At 39.8% G+C, this 22,799-nt stretch overlaps 1 protein-coding gene across 2 annotated transcripts in view; it reads left to right on the top strand.

The window, feature by feature from the left end:
• Window positions 1-9,015: 9,015 nt before the first annotated feature.
• Window positions 9,016-22,799, top strand: part of il16 (interleukin 16) — a 55,728-nt gene continuing 41,944 nt past the window's right edge. Inside the window, exons 1-2 of one of the 2 annotated variants that reach the window (XM_018092450.2) lie at window positions 9,017-9,439; window positions 19,645-19,723. Coding sequence is in view for 1 of the 2 variants with exons in the window: in XM_018092449.2 (XP_017947938.2) it covers window positions 9,425-9,439 (15 nt within the window). In the remaining variant the exon portion in view is untranslated. Of the gene's footprint in view, window positions 9,440-19,644; window positions 19,724-22,799 lie in introns of both variants that reach the window. The other variant, XM_018092449.2, reaches the window with a different exon arrangement.

The following is a 22,799-nucleotide window of genomic DNA, read 5'->3' as shown; positions in this document are numbered from 1 at the left end:
GGAGTGGGTGGGAGAGAAAAACTCTTTGTGCAACTTTATTATTTCAGGACAGGGAAAATCCCTGCCAGCCAGTGGCTGTTTTATGCAGCCCCAGTGGTCAAGTGAAAAGCTATTTCAGGCGCACTGGTGGCCATTGATACTGTATGACTAAGAGTTAAATATTTATTGTCTCCAAAACAAATGTTTTCCTCATTAGTGTTAATCAGGATGTCTGTGGTTTCATGGTAATTCCATCTTCAGAACAGTGCTTATCTAATTAGGGTTAATGGAAATGTCTGCGGCTGCTTGCTAATTACAGAAGTTTCAGCAATGTGCAATGAGCACAGAGGTTATGGACATATACTGTATTTCTGCTATCACTGAACTGTAGGTTCTCCCTCACACAATATACACAAAGCCTACAAAGCTCAAAAAAACCTTCTGCGACTGTGATTAAATAGTAAAATTAAACAACTGGCTATTTATTAAATACTTCTCTGTGCCCTATGATTTTAAGTGATGAGGGAAATAATTACCTCCAAGCCTACCTCCTGGGACATTATACAGATCTATCATGAACACTGGAACAATAGTTTCAGTAGTGTTTGCCCACTGTTCTGTGTACCTGATAGCATATGCCAATATGTTCTAATTAAATATACAAGACAAAATTACACAAATGTTAATTCTAAATGTAAACAGAAAGTTTTTTATCCCTAAAAGGCCCATTTTCCAATTTGTTCTTAATATAGAATAGTCAATGGCTTGTCAAGGAAAGGACTAGATATTTATCTTGCTGGTGCCAAAGATTTATGCTAACATCTGGAGCATCTTGGGGAGCAACACAAGCACCATAAAAGTTCATGGAGGAGCCAAATAAGGGCTAAGATTGGCTATTAGGGGCCTCTATGCACACTATCAGCTTACAGGGGGCTTTATTTGGTAGTAAATCTTGTTTTTATTCAACCAAAACTTGCCACCAAGTCAGGAATTCAAAAATAACTACCTGGTTTTGGGGTCACTAACATCCAAGGGGTTGGGGAGCAACATGTCACTCATGAGCCACTGGTTGGGGATCACTGATATAGGTGCTTCAACATTAGGCTCAACCAGTTTTCTGCCACTTACCAAAGGACATTTTGCTCAAAAATAAACTAAAGGTATTGCTTTATGGTTACACTGATACCTTCAGCATGACCCTGGGATGTCACAGAGAGTGTCCATGTCACCATGACCCAGGGTACCACAGCAACATCAGGGTCCAGGAGTCAAACCCCAATTATAGATCCTAGTTTACTAGGTCCTGGGTGCTCTGTATTGCTCTGTTATTGCTGATTATCAGATTGCTGACTTTCTGCCTGTTCCTGACTATTCTTATTGTTGCCTAGCCTGTGCCAAAATCTTGTCTGTGGTTGTCTGTTACCCCTTTTAAAACAAAACCAAAATCTTTGTTTAATGTTTTATTGAAAAAGGGAGAGGTAGGGTTACAGAAGGAAAAAAAGGGTGGATGGGGGAACAGAAAGAGATAAGAATATCTCAACTTACAATATAATGTAGTCTAAAGCTGGCCATACACACACCGATAATATCGTACAAAACCCCGTTTCATCGCAGGAAGCTGCTGATATCGGTCGACTCGCCAATCGGCCAGGTTAAAAGATTTTGATCAGGCGCCATAGAAGGCCCCTGAGCAAAATCTGCCCTCAGGGCTGAATTGGCAGAAGGAGGTAGAAATCCTATTGTTTCTACCTCCTTATCTGCCGTTTCAGCCCTGAACGGTTAGTGGCGAATTGTACGCACGAAAGATCGGAAATCGATACGTGTGTGGCCACCTTAACACCATTGAACTTTTGCCTAATCTGCTTGTTCCCCAATGCTGCCTACCTTCTTATTCTTTCCCCCTCATACAGACAGCCTTGTGGCCCCTGACTGCTGCTTTTACAGGGATATTTTGTATATTACTTAAAGGGGTGGTTTACCTTTAATTAACTCTTACTATGTAATAGACTGTCCTATTCCTAGCAACTTTTAAATTGATCTTTATTATTTATAGTTTTGGAATTATTTGTCTTCCTCTTCGGCCTCTTTCCAGATTTCACAGTTTTATACAGTTTTATAGTTAATTTTTATTCCTAATATCCTATTCATTTTCCAGTCTCTCATTCAAACTACTGCCTGGTTGCTATGGTTAAGAAGACCCTAGCAACCAGATAGCTGCTGAAATGCCAAACTGTAGAGCTGCTGAACAAAAAGCTAAATAACTGAAAAACCACAAAAAAATATAACATGAAAACCAGTTGTAAACTGTCTCAGAACATCAATGTCTTTATAATAATTATTATAATTATCAACTTTGAAGCAACTCTTTGTTTGCACTGAATTTTATGCATTCTAGCTAAGTTGAAGACCACCGTATTGTGGAGGCACGCTACATTTATTCAACAACTTTAATATGTTCAATATCAATTTGTCACGTCAGGAAAGAAGTTGCCAAGGAAGGCTTCTTCTTATTTCATTTGGCTTCTTTATTTTCTGTTTGAAGTGGTCGAGTGGGTTCCGCTGCAGCCCCAGTCACTCACAGTTTATAATAACACAGCCTACCAGAGCTTCCCTTGGTTTTTGTTAATGATATTTTCCAGGCCTTGGGTTGCTATGGGCATTGCCACTACCCCTTTCCTGGCATCCCAGAGAAGGATTTGTCACAACACTGATTGACTATTTTAATGAGCTGTAAATATCTGTTAGAACAATACAGTATTATTACCGTATTCTTACACTCTGACTTACTGGTTCTGTATGAAGGCATTGAGGCAACAGGCAGAGCACATTTATACATATAACAGATCTCCAAGCAATTGTGCCAGCTATACTGCAAGGTACCCCACTCTTAGCCACACTATAGGACCATATAATGACTTCTAATGGAATACATTCCTAGGTGCAACAATAAAAAGGGCTTTTAAATATGTAAGCATATTTTCTTAATTTCTTATTACCCCCTCCCTCTCCCACCCAGCAGCCGATCAGCAGAACAATGGGAAAGTAGCAAGATAACAGCTCTCTTACACCTGCATTGCTAAAAATGCTTGAATGCAGATATGAGAATAGCACTAAATAGTAAAACACCCAAGTCCAGCCATGACTCCACCAGTTACATGGGAGTAGAAGAAACAATAGGTTGTCGGAAAGCAGTTCTATTGTGCAGTGCTAGCCCTTTCTGAAAGCTCAGACTCAGGCACAATGAGATGGCTGCCTACACACCAAATTTAACAACCAGCAATTCAGCTTTTAAAGTTACGATGAGTGGCTTTTTGCCACCCCTGGTATACTGGGGGTGCCTCACCTTACCTTACGTATGAGCTCCCCTGCTTGCAATATAAGTTTTTGACTCTGCACACTCTATGGTCCGTTTCATCAGGAGACAATGAACCTGCTCATATGTTTTTAGACTGCAGAAGAAAATCAGAGTCCCTAGGGGAACCCACTTAGAGAGAACATACAGACACAGACAGAACATACAAACTCTATGCAGATAATACTGGAGTGAAATCAAACCTTTGGTAACTTCAGGACTGGTTTTCTGTACTCATAATAAAGTTGAAACTCAAATTATTGGGGTTATATTGGATATAAGTGTTTAATTAATTTCCTTTGCCTTTACATTCTTAGTACTGAACTCCATTTACACATATACCCCATGGTATTCCATGTATGGTGCTTATTAGCTCATTGTGGCAATGAATTGTACCATTTGTGTTCTTGGGATACAAACAGAAGAGGAGTCACTGGAGCAGTATGTTGCTTGTTTGTGTTGGGCTGTGTGTTATTTTTAAAGAAAATAATTGTGTGGATTACAAGTGACCTGAGCTTTGTACTAAAAGTGTACAGTAACACTGATGTACTATTATCTGCTGTACAGTGTGTCTGCAATGTCTGTTGGGAATGAAGTGGTTAAAAATATCTGCTCTCATAAATACTTTAGTTCCATGATCAGTTGTACGATGGCACAGTACGGGCAATGTGAAATCCATCTGTTTCAGGCTGGGTGTGGTGCTCAAAAACATCTAACTGCCAACATGCTGAAGAATTTATTCTGCACTTTTCTTCCATTTAATATGTTAGAATTTATATACTGGCCACAGCTCTTGTTAAGTACTTTCTTGCATCATTTCATGTCCTGACCTGGAACAAACTGAACTAATCAATGGTTTATTTGCCTTGGTAACCAGACATTTTGGAAATTTTGTTTTATATTGAAAATATGTTGCCTGTGGTTACAAGAACCTTTTGCTTTGAAATTCTGAGTTGTTTGTTTTTTATGTAAAAAATCAACCAATAGCACGTCCTGCCTAGTATTGTAAACTGCAGTTCCCACCATCCTCAGCCATCCAACTGGGACTTATAGTTCACAAAAGACTGAGGAATGTGAATTTGTAATCCAAGGAAAATTTTAAATATTACTAAACCATAAAGTTTAAAGGAGAACTAGACACTAAACTGACTGCACTAGCTCAACGTTTCAGCATCTCGATAGTAGAAATGATATAGGTCTTTATAATTGTCACAGGAGCTCCCCATCTTGGAGTCTGTTAGAACTGTCTGATACCCCTGCTTAGGGGTCATTGCAAATTATCAAGCAGAAAATGAGGTTGGCCTCTCATATAAACTGTTGATTAAAGTCTGATACTAATAGCACTGGTTTCAGAGCTGTCATATAATGTGAAAGTGAATAAATCAGCCTTATGCTGTTGCATTTACATTCTATATATACAGTATATTGTGCGTGGGTCCCTAAGCTCAGTAAGTGACAGCAGCATGGAGCATGGGCAGTGGATCACAGAAAAGAAGATGGGGAGCTACTGGGGCATATACAGAGGCACAGAACTTCCCTGCTAAAGGGCTGTGGTTGCCTTGGGCTGGTACAGAAGCCCAAAAAATAAGGTTCAACATTTCTAGCCTATTTCTTTAGTTAAGCTTTAATTCTCTTTTAACTGAATTTTGCCTTCTCCATAATAACACACACTATATGGTATCTGGGCCCATCTCATACCCAAACCAAAGGTATTAATTAATATGACGCCGGTCCTCACTTTGCTGCTATAGCAGTCTCTCTTATGGAAAGGCTTTGGAACATTCTTGGTGGGTAGTGATGAGCGAATCTGTCCTGTTTTGCTTTGCCCCAAATTTCAGGAATCTTTCTAAAGATTTGCGTAACAGTGAAAATGTGTGTGCCCATTGCACGGAAAAATCCGCCAATGGCGGAGCGCGGAAGTTTGTCATGAATCCATGTCTACCAAAAAAATTTTCCCATCAATATTAATGGGATTTGTTTTGATTAAGCTGCATGAGCATTAGTGAGGTTGGGTACTGATGATGGGAATGGGACCTGTAGTTGAAGTTCCAATCATCCCACAATTGGGTTGAGGTCAGGGCTCTGTGCAGGCCAGTCAGGGTCCTTTACTCCCATCTTAGAAAACCCAATTTGTACAGACCTTGTTTTGTGCAGAAATAGGAAAGGCCTTCCTCAAACTGTTGCCACATAGTAGGAAGCACAGAATTGCCATGAAAGTCATTGTGTAGCCTTTTTGTTTTGTTTTCAGTGGAACCAGGGGCCCTAGCCTGAACCACTGATTATAGCCCCAATTATTACTACTCCTCCACCAAACTTTACTGTCAGCATTATTAGCATTAAGAAAGTTCTCCTGTCATCTGTCAAACTTTAAACTGCCAGAAAGTGAAATGCCATTTAACCCTCCAGAGGATGCATTTTCACTGTTCCAGAGAGACTTTTTCACCACTCCAGCCAATGCCTGACACTGCACGGGGTGATGTTAGGTTCTCTTGCCCATGATCACCATAAACCCCCCACAATCCCTATAAATAGTTCTTGTGTTGACATTGCATCTGAAGACACTTTGGAACTCAGCAATGAGTGTTCCACCTACAGTATTTTGGTTATAGGTTATGAAGAAAAGAAGCACACCATCTCTCACTTAGATTGTAAGCTCTACGGGGCAGGGACCCCCTTCCTACTGTGTCTCATACCTCATGGCACTTATATATATATATTTATTGTATTTATTTATTATATCACTTGTCCTCCCTGTGTGTAATTTTGTATTCTGTAAGATTGTACAGTGCTGCGTACCCTTGTGGCGCTTTATAAATAAAGTTATACATACATACATACATACATCTCATATTAAGGAAATGTATTTCTCAGTACAAGCTGCTGGGTGACATCCCTTTCCTGTTGTGTGGAAGCAGCCTGGGGAATCCTATAATATTGGGAGTAAGGAGAGTGCAGAAGATCTACGATTATTTCATTCCTTTTAGACAGAGTGCCAGTAATTTTCTGGCAAAGATGTGTACTGATACATATAGGTACAGCAGAATGCCCATTTTAAATTTTTTCAGGGGACCATAAAGAAAAGAAGTAAAATCAGGGAACACGTAAAAGAAGAGATACTTGTAAAGGATAGAGTTTATTTGAAGGAAACATGGTGGTTTTGCCGGTTCTAAGATGGAACCTGCGCTGCGAGATACTGGGAGGAACATTCAAAGGGGTTGATTCACTAAAGTGCGTTAAAACAAGCACTATTTATAGCATGCGTTAAAAATGTTATCAATTCTTATTTTTTGTGACTTAACGCTAGATTCACTAAAAGGATACTTGTGTTAATTTAGACGCGGTGTTGTTTGCGTTAGGTCGCGATGAGCTTTTTTCTTGCGTTATTTTCCGCGTGTGTGTTAATTCCCGCTGCACACGATATATTTCACCGCTTACTATATTCACGTGCATATATTCACTTTATGCACGATTTAACACACGTAACCATTTACGTCCGTAAAAACTACTTTTCTGAAAATGACCATTTCCCTGCAAACTGGAGGCTGCATCACTCTAGGGCCAACACATACTTGAATAAATCACACTGCAAAGTCCATATTGTGTTGCCAAACCCTCATGAACTGTACTTTTCTATAATTACTGCTTGCCCCAAGTAGGTGTTAATTTTCGCACAGACCAATGCGATACTTAGCGCGTTTAATGCTTCATATGTGTTTATAAATCATACGTTAGTATTATTTCTATGCGTGACTTAACGCATGCATTAAAGTTAAAGCATTGCAGTAGCGCATGGTTTAACGCATGCAAAATTACTTTGATGAATCAGTTGTTATTTATTGCGTCAATTTGAACGCTAAAACCATGCCATAACGCTTATCGACCTTTAGTGAATCCACCCCAAAGTGTCATAACAACTTTTATGGGGGGGTTTGTGTTTTTTCAATTCAGATCCTTCATGGAAATGAGTTTATTTGAATGTTATTAAATGTGTTCTAAAAGTGAGCAGTTTTTAGTGAAAAAAACAGGAAAACTGGTTAAATCTGGGGACATAAATTTGGGGTCTAATTGTATTTTAAAATCAAGTGAAATTTGCAGACATAGCTAGTGGCATTATATGTTTAAGAATAATTAGGGGATTTACTTTATGACTGAAGAGACTCCCATTAAAGCATAATTTGGTACAATCCAGGAGTTCCTATTTCCATGTCTCTGGGGTACTGATGAGATACCAGGAGTGCAGAAGCATCTTGCTGCTCTTCAGAACAGGACGCTATATGTAAAAGACAATTTGTAAATACTCTTTGAAATATTTTTCATTCCCGTGATACATAAACAACATATGTGTGACCATTTCTTTGCATCTAACCCTGGTTAGTGTTTCATATCTTATTTTCATTTAAGGGACATTGCTCTGATTTTCTTTTTTTCATGCCCTTCCCTTCTGCGCCATATGGTTCCCACACTGACATTAAAGACTTCATGAAAGGAAGTTTCTTCCTGATTAAAGAAGCAAGGCAATTTCTTCCCCTTCCTAAATGAATCGTTTCAATTTGGGGCATGGGGTATAGGTCATGTTTAGCAATACAGAATTACATAAACACGCCCGGAGCCAAAGTAATAGTAGTAATAAAGAATTATGGGAATAAAACTGACTGCAGAACATCTATTGAGGCTTAAGCCACATAGGGCTGATTCTTAGCCTGAGTAAGTAAAAATTGCACCCAGGCCCCTTTGTCAGGCAAAATACAAATGGAAGCTGAAAAGGCACAGCTTATATACTGTTCATTTTTACTTACTCAGCTAATAAAAGGTATCACCTAACTTTACATTTTCCGCATTTTTTTCAATGGCTAACACGGTACAACATCTTAAAACCAACTATGATCCAATCAGCCCCTACACTAAAATAAGCTTTCAGATGTACCTGCACCCAGAGCTACTGTGCGGCCCAGTTTCTTACCTAGCAGCATATCTGCCCTTTGTCCCTGCACCTGGGCTGATGCAGTTGCTCTGGGCACAATCACATCCAAAAGCTGATTGGCCATAGCCTTACCCTCTGTGTACTGAGCTGAGCTGGATAGTATTGAGGTTATAGGGACAACATACTTTGTTGGGGCCCTATTATTTATACAGTAGAATGCAACTGCATGTTGATATTGAGTCTATGGGAACCCTTATCCAGAAACCTGATACGTATAAAGCTGCCAAGCACAGGAGTCAATTTAAAGCAAATAATTCTAATTTTATAAATGATTTCCTTTTTCCCTGTGATAATTATATTGTACCTTGTACTTGATGGTAACTAAGCTGCATGAATCCATATTGGTGGCAAAACAGTCCTATTGGGTTTATTTAATGTTTTTTTATCAGTTTAAAGGTATGGTGATCCAAATTATAGAAATACCCCTTATCCAGGAACCAGATAATAGATTACACGTACGTTCTTGCCTTAACATACACACTACCACACAGTTGCAACCCTTTTCCCAAAAGGAGATACATCTGTAGGGTGCTTTTGTACTTTTTTTTTACTTCCTCACTCCATACAATGGCTGTTCTGTGGGGCCCAGCAGGGGGGCTCACTCCTGTCTGCAACTCCCTAAAAGGCAGGACTTCCCATACAGGTTACTGCAAGGCAATGGTCACTTAAAGGGTTAAAGCCATACTTTCCCATCCAAGAAGGCTGCAGCAGCTTGCTGTTCTTTGTGACACCCAGTCAGGAAAAAAGTCCTGGGGAAAGTCTGAGGTTTTCCATTTCTTCTTGTGCTACAGGAGGAAAGGTTAGGACCAGAGCAGCTCCATTCAGCGGAATAACATCTCTTTTATGCACATCTGTCTCACTGGGCGGTATTTAAAAATGCAGAGACTCTGGCAATTATGATTTACTGGCAGACAGCTCAGTCATTTGAGTGCACAAGGAGAGAAAAAGAGCCTCCTCACTGAGAAAAGCATTAATGTGAATGTTCTCCCCAGCAGCAGAGGGAAATACACATTGGAGTTTCATGCATGGCTGCAAGGAACATGGACGGCCACTCCAGATTTAATCAGGGAAATAACACCGTGCGAATCAGTCTGTAGAGAAGAAGATATTCAATGTACTTGGCAATGGTAAGTGTGTTTTTCTTCCCTCTCCTCTGACATCGTTCAAGGAAAAGTTTGGTGACTTATAAAGCGCAATGCCTTCCAGATGTTTTGCATTTCCAGTAGCCGTCGTTTGTACTGGGTTATTTTTAATTAAGGACAAGCAAAGAAAGAGCTTATTATTTTGTGTGCGTGAAATGTTTAGGGGCCTGGAAAGTAATATTCTGCAGTACCTTTTTCTTAAAAGCGGAATAACAGAAACATAAATCTGAGAGTGGCCCGAAAGCATTTTAATAATCAATTCCATCTCACAGTTGGGAAAGGCTAAGGCTGTCTGCTGCTCCTGGGAGTTGTAGTTCCACAACAGCTGGAGTGCCACAGGTTAAACATTACTGGTTTAAGACTTATTTACTGGTGATTACGTTTGTGACTAATGAAAAGCTGAGAAACACAATATTTTTCACTTATGCATCAGATGATAGGTATGACACAATTTATTTTATTGAATACTTCATGCACAGTTATGTAAGGCCTATGGCCCACCAGCTGCTGTGGATCAGTCATAAATTATAAAGTAATTTAATGCGGATCCATTTTTTGTTAATTTCATTGTAAATTATCAAGGGGCTGACTGATTTAGAATAAAAAATGAAATAGTAGAATGAACAGGTTTGTATGCTAAATTGGCACACTTCATTATTATTCTGGACTGAGCAGAATACATCTTATATCTTGTAAGATTGGGTCAGACAAGGGCACTAACTGTATATTGCCCCCATTTTTGCATTGGTTTCCTCCTGGCACACTCCTATACTCCAAGGTACATTAACTGGCTGATGACAGTGACCCTCATGTGTGAATGTAATCAGGAACATAGTGAATACTGCACTGGGACAGGGACTGATGTGCATAATGGACCATCTCTGTGACATACAGGATAGTGTGTCAGTGCTATGTACATAATGTATAATAAGATCTGAACATCCCCTGAAGGAATTTTTTTTAATATTCCATAGATCTTAGGCAAAGGCTGGACCTTATTTACTTTCTGTTTCCATCACTCCTCTGTTTACATAACATAAGTAGTTGCATATTGTTTACAAACCCAGGTTTGTGCTCTTCAGCCAATGCCCTAGTGCCTAGTGTTCCTAACTCTGCTCATAAGGATTTTACCTTGACCCACTGTTTGTATCTTTGACCCATAATGCCTTTACACTCCCTGCTGTCAACCTCAGTTTTGGGTGATAAAGCTTCTACATCAGGTTAGAGTAGAGGTGTTCCCTATGCGTGTTTCTATCCAGCACAGTATTATGGGTTACCTTATTTGCTTTGTGAAGTGGTAGGAGGCCATGAAACACGTTAAGAATATGGTATGATGTTTCACTTCCGTGCTTGGTTGATAATTTACTTTTAATGGAAGAAATAAAAGAGTCATTTTAATTTAAATAACGAGCATCTCCAGTGCTTTGGAATGATTCTGGATGAGTTTGTCCAAACCGGGCAAGAGGGTCACGTGATAGCATAGAACACTGCATCTGTCCTGTTGATCCATTGAGTGTGTTCTGTGTGCACTTTGTATAGAGTAGTGGTGTGGCCTAGAAAATGGGGGTGTGTGTTTTGATATCATTTGTGTGGGCAGGGCATTCAGAAATGGAAGAAAACAGACATTAGAAAGATAAACAAAAGCCCTTAAATGTTTTGTAGCCTACACAAAGGGAACATAAAACAGTGTCTGGTATATGCATTTTCTTGTATAAAGCACCATTAAGAAACAACATTTATTAAGAAAGGGTGCCTTTAAAGGGCATGTACGTACCTTGGCCAGAAAATGCTAGAAATTACTAATTGGTTCAAGACAACAGTGAAGAGTAGTTCTATACACACCATCCTCCATAACTCTTAGTAATAATTACATATTATCTACAGTATATTCCAGCATCCCCCTAAACTGAACATAGGGTTCTTGGTTCTCTGTGTACAGTTCCTGGCCTTTAATCTTCTCAGTTGTTGTCATGTTGCGCGACTTCGGAAAACTGAAGCGATACGTAGGCATTTTAATAAGGAGATTAGTGGCCTGTGGTAGCAGAGATCTATCGTGGGCATCTAAATCTCTCCGTGGGACATGATCCTGAATGTGAAAGAGACCTTAGGGTAATGACGCACGGGGCCACTTTTTGCGGCTACAACAAGTCTTGTGTTTTAACAGAGACAATTCTCAATATTGTCTATGGAAGAGTATTTTCTGTTATTTTGTAGCTGCGACAAGTAGCACTGTGTGTCATCCCTTTGATTGTCAGCTCCACTGGGGCAGGGACTGATGTGAATGATGTAAAATCTCTGTAAAGCGCTGCAGAATATGTTGGAACTATATAGAGGATATTAAACATGACAGTGGCAAAAGATGAAGCATAGCATCTGTCACATTGTGATCAACTCTCATCTCTTCTTATGAGAGAGAAACATATGTTAAAGGGTAGATAAAACGTTCTTGCTCATTTCTCCTCTAATATTGGACTAGATTGCATTGTACTACATGTATTTGTTTCATGTTATCTTCAGGTTTTTCTTTCCATAGGGTAATGTAATGTCACATGTGGCACTTTCACTGCTGTGAGATTTCCCACTGATATGTTCCACTCCCAGACAATGGAAATCACTGTATGGAACACTTTACATAACAGAAGACAGAAATCACACACAGACACACAGTCATTTATACTATGTTTAGCCCTGAGAAAGTAGCCTTCGGCCCCCAAGGTTTTGTACTTAAAGGGCAGAATCACAAAAATGAAAGTTTAACATAAGCTTATTTTTTATGAAAACATTACATTTTTTAAATATAACAAATTTGAATGTTTGTCCCATTTCTAAAATAAGAAATAATTTCCCTTCACTGTCGCTCTCTCAGCAATCATTCTCTCTTCATACAGCTCTGTGACAGTTATTCTGAAAGGCAGTTAGCTTTAAGGGACCTAACTGCCAGTCACAATCTGACTTCTGTATGTACAGAATTTATAACGTTTAATAATTCATTTAGAATGTGTAATAGTTAGGAAAGCTCTGTCCCTTTTCCAAAAGAAAGTGATGTCATTTCTAATTGCACAGTCACCTAGGATACAACACCGCATGAACTGACCCAATTTAACCACAGTGCAGCAATTATTTGGGTATAGTTGTTTACATGTCTAGCAGTAATGTAAGCCACACTGGCATTCACTTAACCATGAGCAGTTAGCGCTGTGGGATTAATCAGGCCTGCTACTCCACTTGCCCTCTTTCTAGCCCTTACTCCAGTAGCTCACTCTGTTTCCTACTATTGCTACTACCCATACCTTTACCTGCACCGCATATGAAGGCTCATTTACGTCCACAAGCGCAGTGAGCAGAGTGCCATTTTGAGTGTGATCGTTTTTTTCCCACAACACATTTTGGCATAATTGCGTATGCAAACAGGCAATTCTTTTAAAGCAATTGAGTTGCTCCTACTGCAATTGTGTCAGATTCGCCAAGATGGACACAACTATTCAAATATTTTTGAAGTCAACCTGACATCATTTCTGGTAGTCGGCATGCAAGTAATGTGTGTAATAGCCTTTGGGGCAAGTGTGCTGCAACTATTAATGTAGGGTGCTAAGGGAACCCTGGAGCTATTGCCTGGTTAGGAAGTGGTGGTATCTCCAGGGCTCTCCTGCATCAATAGGCGAAGCAGCCCGTGATTTACAGTAGAACGGAAGACAGGAAGGGATGAGTGGTGCCAAGTGCATCTATATGGGATAGCAAAGAGCACATTTTCATGCAAGTCAAATGAAAATAGTTTTTTGCTCAACTCACTGTGGGGAAAAACACATGGTGAAAATGAGCCCTATTGTCCTGCTGTTTTGTTACTACTTCACAATCTTCTATAGTTTTCATAGTTTCACTACTCCACATCTTCATGTGGCCCTACAGCTGTCAATTTGAGTCCTTCAGACCGATTTGAGTCCTTCAGACCGATTTGAGTCCTTCAGACCGATGGGTCTTCAACCGATATCTGGAAAAAATTGGCCAGGTATTGATCGGGCAGGTTTCATTTTCCCTTCAGATTAGGGACCTCGCTCCGATACCCATCCTTGTAATTTAATTGTTGCGTCAAATTAGCCTGATGGGTTCAACCCAAAGAGCAGATCTTAACGTGTATGTTCACCTTAAGAAGTCCCTAGCCAGGTCCAGGCAAACAGACTGTGTTATTTCAGTTATACATTAGAGGACTTAAAAGCTGGCCATACATGCTCTAATATTATCGTATGAAATGAGGTTACATGCAATATTTGGCGCATGTATGGTGAATCTACGAGACGACTGATATTACAAAAGCTTTGGATATCGGTCGTCTCATCGATTGGGCGGGACAAAAGATTTTGATTGTGCGCCATTTGAAAGTGCCTGGGCAAAAGCTGCATTTAGGGCTGAATTGTTAGGTAGGGGTAGAATCCCTATTTTTTCTTCCTCCATAATGAGGATTCAGCCCTGAACATCAGTGGAGGGAACAAACGATCTTTAAGATCATAATTGTTATGTGTACAGGTATGGCTACCTTTATTTAAACAAAGTGCAAAATTCGGACATACTGTAAATCACTATGCTTTTTACCTACAATGCAAAGTCTTCAAAGAATGCTAGCATAATGTTGGGAGTCTTCTAAAAAATCTGATAATTTGAACTCGGTGAACCAATATGAACCTGGGTGCAAGTTGAGGTCCCCATTTTTCTTGCGGAATTTGTATGTGGTGTAACATCTGGAGTGCGGCATCTGTGACAGCATTAGCGTCTGACATGGCACAAGACTTTTGGCTGCTAAGGAAGTCCAGCATGACTACAAGGTCCAGGTTGCCAGTATTTTCAGGGGTCCCTTGTGTCAGTGCATGCAATTGCACACATTATAGCAGGCTTGCCGCAAATTGTAAGGAACTGTATAGACACAAACACCTTTGTGAATAATGCACAGTTGCTCTGAATTTTGCATCCATTTCAGCACTTTGACTGCTACTGGTTATCCATGCTTAGATTGTCACAAAGAGTGCTTGAGCATATATATAATTTGAACTGAGATCCTGGTGGCCATAAGCCAAAAGTTGCATATGGAAGTCAGTGGTAAATTTACACTGGAAACTGGCCTGTTTTATTGAGTAGGGGCACTGGGGGTGGTCCAACCTCTTGTCACTTCTGAGTTGGCTAATGTCCTTCATGCTGATAGAAGAGATTTAGCTGATAGATGAGATTTACTGTCTGGATGATCTAGTGGATTGCTGGGAAACCTGCTCAACAGTATAGCAATGGTCAGGTATTTTAGCCCAAATCATTCAAACTACCATGAGCCTCTGTGTAAGGTCATGTGATGTGTGAATGCTTTTCATTTTCTTGGTGCTAAAGTCTTCAACTGAATCTACTGAAATATAGAATATTTCCCTTGAGAAGCAGCAAGTAGTGTTGGATATGAATCTGAATAGCAGCTCTGTTTCTTTTTATTCTTGGACCTCAGATGTAGAGCAATTGTTAATTTGAATGAAATAAACAGCGTACAAAAGGGAATGTTCATGTGGGAGTTATGAAGTGCTGTATTGACCAGGCCTGCCCTTCCCACTGCATTCACCACACAGAAGCTTAAAGCCAACATTCAGCTTCCTACAACTTGTGGTCTGAAACTCATATTTAGGATGCCTGCGCCCTTTAATAAAGACCTCTCTTTGTTTATCATGGGATTGTGTGGTTGCCTACCATATGACAGCTAGAAAGGCTTATTGAAACGGCATAATATTGCTAGACAGGGTTTTTTTCTCCGTCTGGGGTGTATTCAGAAATACGTTCTATATCTGAGATTTATTAGGTCAGGAATATGACATAGAATGCAGAGTGTGCCTTGAATGAGTCCTAAAGCTAACTGCCCCCTCTGCACATGTTAAAGAGCACAATATATTCGCTCTCCATTTCTCCATTGCATGGAGACTAATACAGGGTGTTAAAGGACAAATCCCCATATGTAATAAAAGGCATTAAGTTTGCCCAGAATGGCAACCAATAATATGTTTGCTTTTACACAGGTGACCAGTAAATGCTACCAGCTGATTGGTTGCTATGGGTTACTGCTCCTGGGCAAACTTAGTGCCTTTTATTACATTACCCTGTTTGTGTTGTAAGGAAAGGGGCTGATAACTAATTTGAGGATTGTTCAGCTTTTGGTAGACCTTGATGTTCTCTTAGAGCAGTGATCCCCAACCAGTGGCTCGGGGGCAACATGTTGCTCCCCAACCCCTTGGATGTTGCTCTCAGTGCCCCCAAACCAGGGATTTTTGAATCCCTGACTTGGGGGCAAGTTTTGGTTGAATAAAAACAAGATTTACTACCAAATAAAGCCCCCTGTAAGCTGATAGTGTGCATAGAGGCCCCTAATAGCCAATCACAGCCCTTATTTGGCTCCTCCATGATCTTTTATGATGCTTGTGTTGCTCTCCAAGTCTTTTTACATTTGACTGTGGCTCACGAGTAAGAAAGGTTGGGGATCCCTGTCTTAGAGGGTCACTATTCACAGAAAAAAATCTGTTGCATTATGCATAAGGTAAAGCAATACTTATGCTGACATAGACTGTAAGGAAACTTAGAAGTATTTATTGCACATAATTCCATATTCCTTACTAATTGGCCACACTCTAGTGACATCACATTGCATTACACTAAGTACTAGGCCACTCCTTCTACTGCTATTCTGCTACTAGTTCATTTACTAAGAGCATGGCAGAGTGCAAAGTGTAAAAAATGGTCATTATCTGTCAGAGATTTATTCATAAAGTGTGGGCAGGGGTTGGCATGAAGGCATTACCCATCCCTTGCACATCATTCAGATTTTGAATCTGGTGCCCGGTGTCCAATGCAGCCACAACCTGGGGGCAAGTGCTTTGTTAAATGTGTGCAAAGGGAAGCATTTTTATCCCCTTAGGCTAATACCACACGGGGCTGATTCTCAGACGATCTGCGGCATTGGCTCTTTCATATGCCGGCCTGGGTGCAGACACACGGATCGGAATTCAGCACTGAAACACGTTATACATTTGCATGCCAAAATCCACTTTTGCACTTATACACAGTCTGGAAAACAGCCCAGTGTGGCCATAGCTTTAGTGACCGCTAATAGGTAAACTGTGTAAGGATAGTAAATAAGTGATAAAGACGGTATCAAAACTTTGCTTTCAGCTGACATGTAATAAATATCCATGACTGTGGCATAAGAGACCAACCAAAGTTGCAGTAAAATAAAAAAGTTAAATAGATTTGCAATGCGCTTTAGAATGTAGCATTTACTTCACAAAATATAGACTGGGTGCTTTACTAATGAATGAATTGATTTCTTATATTAGAGAGCAGCAATGAACCCAGAAAAAATGTCACCAACAGTTTTGTTTTTTTACCACCTAATAAGACATTTCCAAATCTTTCTGCTTTCTCCTAAGGGAAGTGCATCACCATAAGTTTATAATCATTGAGTGTTAATCTAACCAATATTACATTAATTTCATAAATGCCCTGAAAAATGTGACAAGGTAACAGTATACTCCAAGGGAGAGCAGATGTGTACAATATATCACCAAGCAAAAAGGCTGTGACCAATTAGCGTCATCTTTTATTGAATAAGATGGAATAGTATCCAAGCAGAAATACAAAACATAGACGTCTATTTGTATGGATGATGTCAGAATGTGAATTTAATGTAATTATAGAGCAATGACGACCCTGACACATTTATACCGGCCATTTGACTTCTGAAAAAGTTAATTTAAAAGTCAGATGTTCTGCTGTACAGCAAATGGTATGGGAGACCAAAGTTGTATCTTAGAGGCTCTCTATAGTCGATATGGCTATTCACATATAGTCCCCATTTAAAAATCAACACACTAGTGGGCATGCTGGCAGGCATATCATTTAAGTGTGGAACACTTCTGAAACTGATTAGTGCATAGCTTATAGTGCACAGTTTGTAAGAAAACATGAACACAAAATAAGTTGCATCCTAGTAGCTAGCTAAACATGAGAGATATTAGTTGTTAGCACATACCCACAGTCAATGCTCAAATAGAGTTTGACAAAAAGGAAAGTGGGTGGGGTGATTCAGGGACATTGCTGGGCATAAGTGTATGCTGCTGGAGTGGATTAGGGTGTAGCCTGGAATGTCCTGAGTTACCACTTTGAAGTTACTCTGAGTAAATTAATACAAAACACAGACAGCAATCAGAGAAATATAAGATATTATTTTCTTGCAGCAGCGTCTGCAGAAGCAGGAACAGTAACAGAACACTAATGAGGCTACAAGTCCTTCAGATAAACCCAATGAGCTATTTAAAAGTTGTTTTTATATGAGATAAAATCATGTAACCAAGAGTAAGCCTCATTTACTAATTAACTCATTACATATAGGCAGGTATGACTTGTGCACTGGTCCAGAATATGCTAACCCTATAATTCCTTCAACAAATAAATTATTGCAGTTAATGATAGAACTGAGCCTCTATGATAGTTGTTCTGTAAAACAATATCTACTTATTACAATGTTCGTGTTATATAAGTTGTTTTTCTGCTAAAAGGCAGAGGTTAATTTCATTATACAAATGTTTTCTCCAGCTAAGGGGTAAAGTAGAACGTGAGATTCATTATATGGCTGTTTCTAATAAGTAAATATTGTGGTCTGCATGAAGTTATGGCTGCTGTACCCTTGGTTACACCAACACTCTCGTTAAAGTCACAAAGAACTTAGTTTCCCTTTTTGCTAATAACTAATGTGCAAGTCTCTCTTTTTTTATTAATAATCAATGTGCATATTACCAAACCTGGCATAAATCATGCTTAAATAACATTATTATGACTATAACATAGCGCACAGAGATGTTTGCCCTAAGGCAAAGGAATCTAAGCATAAGCTCAGTGGCAGCAGCACTGCTGGGGATTTCTGACACTGTATGGCTTCTACTTCAGCGGTCAATGCCAAGGACAAGTTTATAGTGTGGAACTTGTGAATCATGTTCCGTTCCAACCTCAGGCCTGAAACCCACTCTTGTCTCAGAAATTACAGCCTTATGTATTGCTTAACCAGCTAGCTACTCTGGGAAACCCTTCGCTAAGAAACAAGTTTTCAGACTTTTTTGTTCAAGTCCCCCTTTGAAGTTTACAATTTGGTCTGGGCTCTACATTATTTCATAACAAGGTTACATACATAAGAAAATACTCCTGTTTTAACAAATCAAAAATCATTGCTAGGTTATCTAGGACAGAATATGACATTTAATCTTAACCTAACTGATCTGCAGGCTTTTTGGGTCAGGGGTGGGCTAAGCAACCCGGCCGGGTACCTCACCTCCTTCCAGCCCCCTCCACTCCCGTGTGTATGTGTGATGCCATTCCTGGAGGAGGGTACAGGGTGTTAAGGCAGCAGAGGGCAAGAGATTACAGAGTAGGGTTGGAGGTACCTAGCACCGCATCGTTGATGCCACCTCTGCCTACCCCTACCTCCGGCCTGTTTCAGATATATTTTGCAAAGAAAAGAGCCATTCCCTATAAACCTGTCAATATCAGGCCCTCCAGCCACTGTGGGCCTCAGCCCCACTCTTTGGAAAACACTACTTTAAATGGGACCTGTCACCCACACATAAAAAGCTGTAAAATAAAGGTCCTTTGAAAATTAATCATGGAAACCAAATTCCTTTTTTATTAAAACATCCATACCTTTTATAAATCTGAACTGTCAATCATATATTGCCTGTCCCAAGGTGGGCAATTACTTTCATTTTCCATTCATTGGGGTTGAGTTTTTCCTGGCCCACATATCATTAGATGTCGGCATGCACCAATTTTCAGGTGGTATAGGAAGTACAATAAAAAGTCCAGCTGGTTGCACAATTGTGGCTAAGGCAAAGTATTTAAAAAGATATCACTTTATACTATATGTATCAGTGTATCAATTATTCTATGTTCATAACTGAACTGAAAGGATACTGCCAAATTTGAATATGGTTTAAAAACTAACATCACCAACATTTTCAGACTTGACAGAATGCCCAAATAACCGATCACCATAGAAAGATCATATTTGTTCAGGTCACTCACTGAGCACGGACAGGCAAAAAATCCTATAAAACCTTGCATATAAAGCCTAAATTGCTCCATGAATAGCCACAGAAATGCAATTATATTTATGGTTTCCTTTTGGGTAGGGTATGAAGCTGAGATGGACAAGCTACAGTCAGTGCTTTGACACAAATACCCGGCAGCAGTACAACGGTACCATAACAGGTGAGTGCATCAAGCAGATAACCAGTATAAAGGTGCTAGGGGTAAATATAGTGACAGGGCATGTTACTGTAATAGGCCCCATTTTATATCAGGGTCATACAGCGGAGAAGTAAATAGTGGGGAAAAGGACAGATGTTCTTGATTGTGTTTATGGTTGATATACTTCAGCATCTGATGGTTTTAATGACCAGATAATTAACAGTGACTAAAAATGCATGCCATTAGCAAGTCATAACATTGCTGAATATATGTGCTTTTAAGAGCCTGTTTTCCCCATATTTATATGCATACTAAAGTAACTCACCTTGTAAAACAATTAATAGTTTCCAGCTGAAAACAAACCTGATTCATCAAGTCTTGGAGTTTGCCATTATTTGTAATGGAAATGCAGGTTGGAAGGAATAAAGGATACGCAGGGGATCATGTACCACAGGGAGGAAACATTTTTGTAAAATGAATGTAAAGAAGACAGCAATGTGGCAGGCTTTAAAATATTGATTACTGTTTGTCTCCCAGGACTGTGCTGTTCTATGTTGGCAGTGATTACTGTAAACCCTCCAAGCCCTTAGTATCAGCGGGTGCCTGGGTCATGGAGTTCTTTACAAAGCACCTACCTTTTGCATTGTGCTTGCTCTTTCAGGGAATCTCCCAAGATTCTCTTTGACCTATAAATACCTTTAATGCTTGGCAATACCTTTTACACCACATCAGAGTATAGCCTGACCTTACTATAGGAATCAAAATGGTCCCTAAACATTGACCAATCACTAAGCACAGATTGTCTCCACCAATTTAGCTGCTCCACCACAACAACTAGTATGGTCTTCTTTCTATGGGAATCAAAAAGGCTCCTGAAATAAAATATTTTTGTACAGAGTTTTATTTTTGTACAGTGTTAAAATACAAAATGTTTCACAAAGCATATTGGAATGGAGACAATTTCCTGGTTCCAATGTACCAATGTATTATATTTGTAGGAGTGTGTTCAAGGGAGTAACTATGCTTGTGTTTTTATTTTAAACAATCTTGATTTTTAATAAATCTGCCGCCTAGTGATGTGAAATCTCATCCATAGAACTTCTGGAAAATCAGTGTCACTTCTGGAAAATCCAGCTAGCGACGCACCACTCACTGGGTCTTTTTTAAATGCAATCACGGCAATCTGTACAGCCTAGCAACTTGCATTTATTACATATAGGAGTATTCCCAGTTTTCTCCCATTACCATAGATGAGAATGATAGTGGTTGCAACTGCAAAAAGGTCCAAAAGAAGCAGTACAAACCGTACGGATATTGAGCAGGCAAGATATTTAAGGCACTGAGTCCGGAATTTGATTCAGGATTGTGCCTTTTTCAGCAGGATTCGGATTTGGACGAATTCACACTCCTGATGGTCTGCATCTGAATCCTTAAAACCATGTGACTTTTTGTCACATAAACACAGAAGCTGACATTTTTACTGTGTGTGGTTCTCTTTGACCCTTCCTTGTGCAAATTAGGATTTGGATCAGTATTCAGTGGATTCGGTCCACCCCTAATTTAAAGAACATGTAAACCCCACATTTTCCCTCCATGTATATAGACTGGGCACGTCTCCCCCACCTACATGGAATAATTTGTACTGCATACAGTATATCCCCTCCATTCTCCAGCACCATCACATTTTTCTAAAACAAATTTTACCCAGGGCCATTTTTCCTCTGGCACATCATCAGAGCTAGAGCAGAGTTTCTAAGGGAACGGGCAATGCCATCTCTTCATTGGTGGGTAGAATGGAGGGGGTGTGTTTAGTAGTTTGTGCTGAGAAGATTCAACGCCTTAGGTTGGAACTGAGAATGCCCAGTAGCTAAAGTTCCCAAGGGAAGAGGCCAAGTGGGTTAGAGGAGGAGAATGAATCCTGAGTAGGTAAGGGGATGTGGTAGCCTTACTATTAGCCTTTGAACAACTGGAGTGGCAGGTGTTTGATCATTTCAAAGACCCTGTTCAGAGATTACATTTTTTTGTGGGAGGTTTACATGTCCTTTAAAGGGGTGTGCACCAAGTTAGTGCAGCAAATTTTTGTACCTGTAATTTGCTGCACTAACTTGGATTATGATTGGTGCACTGCACACCTCTTTAAAGGGGTTGTTCACCTTTAAATTAACTTTAAGTATAATGTAGGGATGGGAGTTCCATTCGGAGAAAATTTGCAATTGGTCTAATGTTTTTATTATTTGCATTTTTTTAATTATTTCGCTTTTTGTTTAGCAGCTTATCAGTTTCGAATTTGGACAGCTTTCTGGTTACTAGGGTCCAATATACCCTAACAACCAGGCACTGGTTTGAAATAGAGACATGAATATGAATAAAGGAAGGCCTAAATAGAAAGATAAGTACTAAAAAGTAACAATAACTATAAAATTGTAGCCCGCCGAGGTCAGTGACCCCCAAGGTACAACTACAGAAAAAAGTATCCCGTAAAAAAATGAATTTATCCAACTCTTCATGTTAAAAATCAATACATAGAATATCTTGTGTTGAGAATGTATCATTAGCCTATGAGCCTAAGTGTTTGTATACCACAAAAAGTGTAATAGGCTCAGGGTCGGACTGGGCCGACCCTTGCGGCGCTCCCCCTGCTCGACCGCTCGAGGTGAGGCTATGGGCGTGGGCCATATGGGCGGGCTATGGGTGTGGGCCCCATTGAACCCTTCACCCTCAAGTCCGACCCTGAATAGGCTACTGCTGCTTGTACATAAATACATTTCTACTTGTTTTTTACAAGCCTGCTTAGAAGACTCATTGAGTGCCTACTCTCTATCCATAAGGTTGGTTCTGCTGGTCAAGCTGTCCCACACATGAGTGAACCTTTCCTATGGGCATTCTTGTAACCATAAGGGTCTCTTCTATAAGGTGTTTCTATATATGTGTGTGCTGTCTGAGCTAAATGAACACATTTAAATCCACCGTGATGAATAACAAAATGTTGTTTGTCTTTTGGTCTAAATGTGCTGTACAGCTGTCAAGAAGCAGACAGCGGGCATGAAACCGGAAAACTACCATTTTGGAAAAAACAGGGAATTAGTGCTGCTCTGTG

The sequence above is a fragment of the Xenopus tropicalis genome, chromosome 3 (assembly GCF_000004195.4).
Source record: "Xenopus tropicalis strain Nigerian chromosome 3, UCB_Xtro_10.0, whole genome shotgun sequence".
In the NCBI taxonomy this organism is placed as follows: domain Eukaryota; kingdom Metazoa; phylum Chordata; class Amphibia; order Anura; family Pipidae; genus Xenopus; species Xenopus tropicalis.
Note: the sequence above shows the minus strand (reverse complement) of the source record. Positions and strands in the feature narration are given on the sequence as shown.